Raw genomic sequence first — 7,308 nt, 5'->3', positions numbered from 1 at the left:
TGATGTGGTCATTTCATGGGTGTTGCATGTGAGGTCACATTCATACCCGAAGGAAACATGAAATTTTCAGTCAAGGGCAATAAAAAAAAAAAGAGGTAATTTCCCCCGCATCCCAGTTCATGGATTCTCTGAATTTTGATTTCTGATTTTTGTCCACAGACCCCAGGTTAAGAAGTGGCTCTCAACCAGCATTTAAAATTAAATAAAAATAAAAGTAGAGAAGAGAAAAAACTTCTGCGTATTTCATGCAGAAAGATGAAGCTGGGTTGGGAAATCTTTGCCTAGGTCTGGTGTTCAGTGGCCAGACTTTGCAGCTTGGTCACCTCAAGGTGAACCTCCAACTCTACCTCTAACGGCTGTGTGGGACAAGTCACTTTGCTCTCAGTTCCTCCGTTTCCTCATTTTGCAAATGAGGATAATTGAAGTCCTGTCCTTCAATTGTTGTGGGTGGGGGCTTTGGGTGGAGCCCCTGAAATAGGACCTGGCCCTTCCCCTGATCACTGACTGGCTGTTGCATTAGATGATCACTGGGTGTTTGGCTGTTGCATTAGATGATCACTGGGTGTTTGGCTGTTGCATTAGATGATCGCTGGGTGTTTGGCTCTTGCATTAGATGATCACTTGTCTGTTTGGCTGTTGCATTAGATGATCACTTGTCTGTTTGGCTGTTGCATTAGATGATCACTTGTCTGTTTGGCTGTTGCATTAGATGATCACTGGGTGTTTGGCTGTTGCATTAGATGATCTCTGGGTGTTTGGCTGTTGCATTAGATGATCACTGGGTGTTTGGCTGTTGCATTAGATGATCACTGGGTGTTTGGCTGTTGCATTAGATGATCACTGGGTGTTTGGCTGTTGCATTAGATGATCACTGGGTGTTTGGCTCTTGCATTAGATGATCACTTGTCTGTTTGGCTGTTGCATTAGATGATCACTTGTCTGTTTGGCTGTTGCATTAGATGATCTCTGGGTGTTTGGCTGTTGCCTTAGATAATCACTTGTCTGTTTGGCTGTTGCATTAGATGATCTCTGGGTGTTTGGCTGTTGCATTAGATGATCACTGGGTGTTTGGCTGTTGCCTTAGATGATCACTGGGTGTTTGGCTGTTGCATTAGATGATCACTTGTCTGTTTGGCTGTTGCATTAGATGATCACTGGGTGTTTGGCTGTTGCATTAGATGATGGCTGGGTGTTTGGCTGTTGCCTTAGATAATCACTTGTCTGTTTGGCTGTTGCATTAGATGATCACTTGTCTGTTTGGCTGTTGCATTAGATGATTGCTGGGTTTTTCGCTGTTGCATTAGATGATCGCTGGGTGTTTGGCTGTTGCATTAGATGATCACTTGTCTGTTTGGCTGTTGCATTAGATGATCACTTGTCTGTTTGGCTGTTGCATTAGATGATCTCTGGGTGTTTGGCTGTTGCCTTAGATAATCACTTGTCTGTTTGGCTGTTGCATTAGATGATCTCTGGGTGTTTGGCTGTTGCATTAGATGATCACTGGGTTTTTGGCTGTTGCCTTAGATGATCACTGGGTGTTTGGCTGTTGCATTAGATGATCACTTGTCTGTTTGGCTGTTGCATTAGATGATCACTTGTCTGTTTGGCTGTTGCATTAGATGATCACTGGGTGTTTGGCTGTTGCATTAGATGATTGCTGGGTGTTTGGCTGTTGCCTTAGATAATCACTTGTCTGTTTGGCTGTTGCATTAGATGATCACTTGTCTGTTTGGCTGTTGCATTAGATGATCACTTGTCTGTTCGGCTGTTGCATTAGATGATCGCTGGGTGTTTGGCTGTTGCCTTAGATAATCACTTATCTGTTTGGCTGTTGCATTAGATGATCACTTGTCTGTTTGGCTGTTGCATTAGATGATCACTGGGTGTTTGACTGTTGCATTAGATGATCACTGGGTGTTTGGCTGTTGCCTTAGATAATCACTTGTCTGTTTGGCTGTTGCATTAGATGATCACTTGTCTGTTTGGCTGTTGCATTAGATGATCGCTGGGTGTTTGGTTGTTGCATTACATGTGTTGCTTCCTGTGTCTCAAGTAGGATCAATTTCTCTCTGTGGATCATGGTCCCAAAGGACTGAAAACCCCGTCCCTGGAGGCCCCTGGAGCTCTGATCTTGGCAAGTGCCCATGTGGGCTTGGAGGTTTGGGAAGGGGACATGAAGAATGGGCCAAGTCCAGGGCTTGTACTGATTTCCTGTTGCTACTGTGACAAATTACCCCAGCCATCTGCATCTCCTGCCTTTGCTCATGTTGAGCCCTCAACCTGTAATGCCCTCCTCCCCTTGTCTCCACTTGGCCAATTGTCCTTCATCCTTTAAGACTTAGGTCAGACATTGCCTCCTCTAGGAAGACTTCCCTGAAGCACTTCCCTCTCACCTCATCTCTGGGCAGGTGCCTACGCACAACGACCTGCATGTGTCCCCATCCATGCAGATGGCAAAGTGAACTGCCACTATCTGCCTCTGCACCAGCCCCCACCACAGTGTATACGCACTCAGCTGAAACCTGGCCTCTTCTTTATACCCCCAGTGCCAGGGGAGCCTGGTGAGGACACGGCCTTGGCAAATGTTTGCTGAGTGAATGGATGAGTGAGTGGCTTCCCTCAGGCCCCTTGAGCACTCAGAGAATCCCGGGACTGAGTGGCCAGCAGAGGCCCGCTGGGTGGGCCTGGGGTGAGGGACAGTGGGGAGTGGCGGCCTTGAAGCCTGACTCTTCAAAGATTGTGGGACTGGCACAGAGATCCACAGCACCTCTGAGGGGGTGGTGCTGCTCTCTTTCTGTCCTCGGCAGTCACCTTTGCCCTACCCCTCATCTCAGTTCACTGGGCTGCAGCACTGGGGACTTTGTCTCCAAGGAGCAGGGAAGGCTTTGGTTGTACCCCAGATCCAAGGACCAATCCTGGATAAACTGATTCTGCAGAAGCTTTATTTATTGGTGGATTCAGATTCAGCATCCCGACTCAGTTACTCCAGTACCATCAGCCACCACCACCCAGATGGCCTCAGCTCAGATGGCCCCATACCCCACCCTAGGGACCCACGGGTGACTTTGTTGAGTGTGTGAGATTAACTGGTGGCTCAGTGGTCGGCTCCTCTAGTGGATAATTCCATTCAAAGCCAATGCTCTTGATGCCAAGGAGTCGATACTGGCCATAGATGCCCACCAGCACCTGCCCCTCTTGGCTGGGGTAGGCAGAGGAGATCTGGCCATCAAGCTTCCCAAAATAGAAATAGCGGTCCTTGCTGGTGTACATGACCATACCCCGGAGGAAAGCTTGGAAGGCGACAAAGACTTTTGTGATGTATTCGCCTGGCTGCAGGGTGACTTCCTGGGTATTCCCACCTAAGGCTCCCAGTTTCACGTCCCAGGAGTCTCCAAGTTTCACCTGGACACTGGGAGAGAGGCAAAGCTTTGGACGTCCAGATCTGGGATGGCCCAGCACATCCCAGGTCCTCAGCGCCCCCATCCTCCTTCCCGGGATGCAGAGAGTCCAGCACCATCAGACTTTGGGTCCCTGACACAGACTCACTGGTCACCAACCCTGGTTCTACCACTTTTGGGCCCTGTGATCTTGAGCTCGTTACCCAGCCTCTCCGGACTCAGTTTCCCCATCTGCAAAGTGGATGTGAGTTTTGGGAGGAGTCACTGAGATCCTGGTGAGGAGAGCTGCGTGCAGTGCCAGGTCTCTGTGACCCAGAAGGCACCAGCTGCCATCACTGTGGCCCACATATGAGCTGCCTCTGGCCGAGCCTGGACATCCCGAGCCTTAGTCACTCCAAGCAGAGCAGCTCACAGGCCGAGGGGCAGGTGACTTCCCACACTTGCCAGCGCTTCCCTGACGGGGCTCATCTTCACCCCTCCCTCACCCTGGTGCTCTCCCAGGATGCACCCCTCCGGCTCGCCCCACCCACACTCTGTCTCCTCTGCTGTTGGGCTTCTCTCCCCTCTCCCAGGACCCCAGAACTTCTAAATGCAGGGCAAAAATCCATCCCAGACCTCCAGCAGAGACACCTCGATATTAAGGAAATGGCCCTGGATTTCTGCCTCTTACACTTCTGTTGACTCATATTCAGTCAGTGGTCCACTCTGACCCTTACCTCCTGTCTTCTTTGACAGTAATCGGACAGACTTTCCCCTGACTTTCCTATCAGGCATGGGGACAGAGAGGCCATTTTTGGTTGAGTTGAGCTTGGGTTGAAGGGAGAAGGTAGGGAGGACGGTCTGACCGTCTCTGCTCCAGCCAGGAAGCATCAGCGGGAGCCAGGAAGCATCGGCAGTAGCCAGGCATGTGTGGCAAAAGTGGCCACAGGTGCTTACCCCCTGCCCTGAGTTCCTGAAACTGTGGGATGGGAGGGGACATGGCGTTGGGCCCATGACCATAGCCCTACTCACCTTTTCACCAGGAGAAGACCTACAGACACCCGCAGCCCTGTGATTTCGTGGTCGTAGTCTTCAGTGGTGCTGAAATACTTGCCTCCTCCAGGGCCATACATCTCTGAAGAAAAGAGAGACCCAAAGGGAAGAAAATCCCCACGCGGTGATATGGGGGTGACCTCTGCCAGAACAGGGGACCCCGCCCCTCCAAGCAGACAGGATGGTTCTGTGACCAGAGTTAGTCTGGGACAAGGGCCGGGTGAGTCCCTGGATCTCCTGGAGGGAGGCAGGGGAGATTGAGGGCAGACCCCGCTGACTTACTCCCTGCCCAGGTGGGGCCCCCCAGGAGGGCAAGCGTGAGCAGCAGCAGCATGGCCTCTGGCCGGCGCATCCCAGGGCTCTGTGGGAAGAAGAGAGGCCTCCTGACTCCAAAGCAAGGGCCAGTGTGACCTTGCCGGGCCCCACCCATGGAGCCAAGCACCTTACCTCGCTTGTGACTGGGCGTCTGGTTGTGCCTTTATACTCCACATCGCCTTTATACTCTCCTGGGCCCCCTGGGCCCCCATCCAGAAGGAAGGAGCGAGGGGCCACCAGGGGAACAGGAAGGAGCTCGCTGTGGGGCTCTTCCTGGGGGAAGGCCCAGGGCCGGCCTTGGGGAGGCTCCCGGATGTGCAGTATTTGCTGTCTTGGCTCTGCAGCCTACATAAACAAAGCTGAGAACAGTGACAGGCATTTCACAGGTATCTCTGGGATCTCTCCAGTCAGCACTGGCACTGACTTGAATGGCAGAGGTGGGGAGAGCCTGGCTTATCCAGCTCAGCCTGATGGCTTCCACCTGAGGGTGGTGGGTCAAGGGTCCACAGAAGCTCCGTGGGGCCCACTCCTGCCGTGGGCGACCTGGAGTCAGGGCCTCCTTCAGACTCAGGCAGCACCTGGTGCCTGGCAGGCTTCCTGGGACCCAGGCCGAGCTCGACGCGGGCCCTGAGAGAGCCTGAATGGACCACCCAGCCCTTTGTGTCCTGTGCCCTGTGCAGCAGGTGCACCAGGCACTGGCCCTCAAGGCACTGCCCTTAGAGGCTGCCTGGGTCTCTCTTCTGTGCTGTATCTGGGTGGAGCAGGTATGAGCCAGTGTTCAGGGACTCAGAGGCCATGGGAGGGAAGGACACCAAAGGTGCAGTCCATGCCACGATGGGAGGCAGAGGGCCTGGGGAGGGCGACCCCACAGGCCGGTCCTTCGGAGGTGTCGGCCCTCATCTGGGCGGGAACTGGCGCTTCTCCAGGGCTTGGTCCCCGGGGCCCTGCTGGTTTTCTGTCTCACTCCTTTCCCCCTCAGCCCCTCTTGTCAGGGAGGCCTGTGCAGGCGGATGCCTGTGGGCAGAACGCCATCACCCTCAGATGCCAGCTGAGAAAAGCTCGTGTTTGGAGATGTCTCATCCCAAGGACCCTGAAGGACCCAGGGCATTGGGAAGGAACTGGAGTCTGCAGAAGAGTTGGGGTGTCGGATAAGGATCAGGGGAGAAGAGATAAAGGCCGTCGGATGCCCAAGCGAGGCGGGAACTAGGGGACAGATTGCAGCTCAAGCGCAGTTCCATGCGTGTCCTTAGGACACCTCTTGTGTGTGTTCCAGGGACTGAAGCTCCTCAGGGCCCGTGACCGCTGGGAACAGCCACAGGGCTGTGATCACCAACACAGGACCCTGGAGCCAGACGTGGGTCCAGCCGGGCTTCCTGAGGTAGCGGGGCTGGGATCTGCAGGCACTTGCTTCACCTCTCTGGGCCTCTGTTCTGTGGATAACAACAGAACCTCCCCCTGAGGGTGCTGTGAGGGCCTCCCTGGAGCGGAGGCCCCCCGGGCTGGTTGCCCTGAGCCTTAGACTTTATGCCTTGGGGGAGAGTGTACAACGCTAATTTTTGGAAAGAGCAAAAGCTGAGAAATCACGGGCGCATCCACCTGGAGATGCCGAGAGCCCGGGTGGTGGATCCCTGGCTGTGGAAAACTTGGGTGGAGAGAGTGGGGGACACTCCCACTGCACACCCATCCCCCAGGGAAACAGGCTGGAAGACCAGTGTGTGTGGACCCCACATGCTTCCCAGGAAGATGGGTGCAAAGAAGGGCTTTGTGCATGCACAGACTGGCTCTGGAAGTGCTGGCTCACCAGGAACGGGGACGCCGGTCTCATCGGGATGAGGGTGGGCAGGGGCTGCGGGAGGAGCAGGACTTTCACGACTTGAACCAGGTGCCTGCGCCAGGGGTGGCGAATTATGGCCTAGCCAACCACCTCCTGTTTCTGCCTCGCCCATGAGCAAAGAATGCCTCCTACATGTTAACATTCTTAGGAAACATTCAAAAGAACGATGTCTTGTGGTGCATGAAAATTCTTTGAAATTCCCATGCTCCAGTTCATAAGTCAAGCGTCACTGGCCCACAGCCGCCGTGCGCTCATTGGCATGTGGCCTGTGGCTGTCTTCATGCTTGCACAGAAGCTCACACGGCTGTGACAGAGACCTGCAGCCCCTGAACCTAAAATTGTACCATCTGGCCCTTCACACAAAACGTCCGCCCACCCCTGGTTGATACCTATTCCCAAAGAACCACCAAAGCCCTGTCCATGGTGCTGGATGGCAGAGTCAGGAAGGGGGCTCCCCGTGACACCCCAGCCCTGACGGGGCAGGAGCAGAGCAGCACGTTAGCCTTGGCACCTGGCCCTTCTTCTGGCACCTGCACCATCTCCCTGGAGGGGCTGGTCAGGGCTGGGTTCCCACTGACTAGCGTTTCAAGGTGAGGCCCCAATTGCACCTCTCTGCACCCCCTCAAGTGCTCCTCTGATTTCGGGGGAAGCAGAGCCCAGGCCAGGGGAGGGTCAGCGGAGCCCCTCTCAGGAGGAGCCTTCTTCAGGGAGGTGGAGGTGGAAAAGGCC

At 54.2% G+C, this 7,308-nt stretch overlaps 1 protein-coding gene across 1 annotated transcript; it reads right to left on the bottom strand.

The window, feature by feature from the left end:
• Positions 1-2,948: 2,948 nt before the first annotated feature.
• ZG16B (zymogen granule protein 16B) lies at positions 2,949-4,999 on the bottom strand. Its single transcript, XM_055365034.2, has 4 exons — positions 4,878-4,999; positions 4,713-4,791; positions 4,410-4,512; positions 2,949-3,409 (listed from the first exon to the last, which is right to left on the bottom strand). The coding sequence occupies exons 2-4, from the start codon at positions 4,780-4,782 to the stop codon at positions 3,046-3,048; spliced, it is 537 nt and encodes a 178-aa protein (XP_055221009.1). The 5' UTR covers positions 4,783-4,791; positions 4,878-4,999; the 3' UTR covers positions 2,949-3,045.
• Between the last annotated feature and the right edge of the window lie 2,309 nt (positions 5,000-7,308).

The sequence above is a fragment of the Gorilla gorilla genome, chromosome 18 (assembly GCF_029281585.2).
Source record: "Gorilla gorilla gorilla isolate KB3781 chromosome 18, NHGRI_mGorGor1-v2.1_pri, whole genome shotgun sequence".
NCBI classification, from domain to species: Eukaryota; Metazoa; Chordata; class Mammalia; order Primates; family Hominidae; genus Gorilla; species Gorilla gorilla.
Note: the sequence above shows the minus strand (reverse complement) of the source record. Positions and strands in the feature narration are given on the sequence as shown.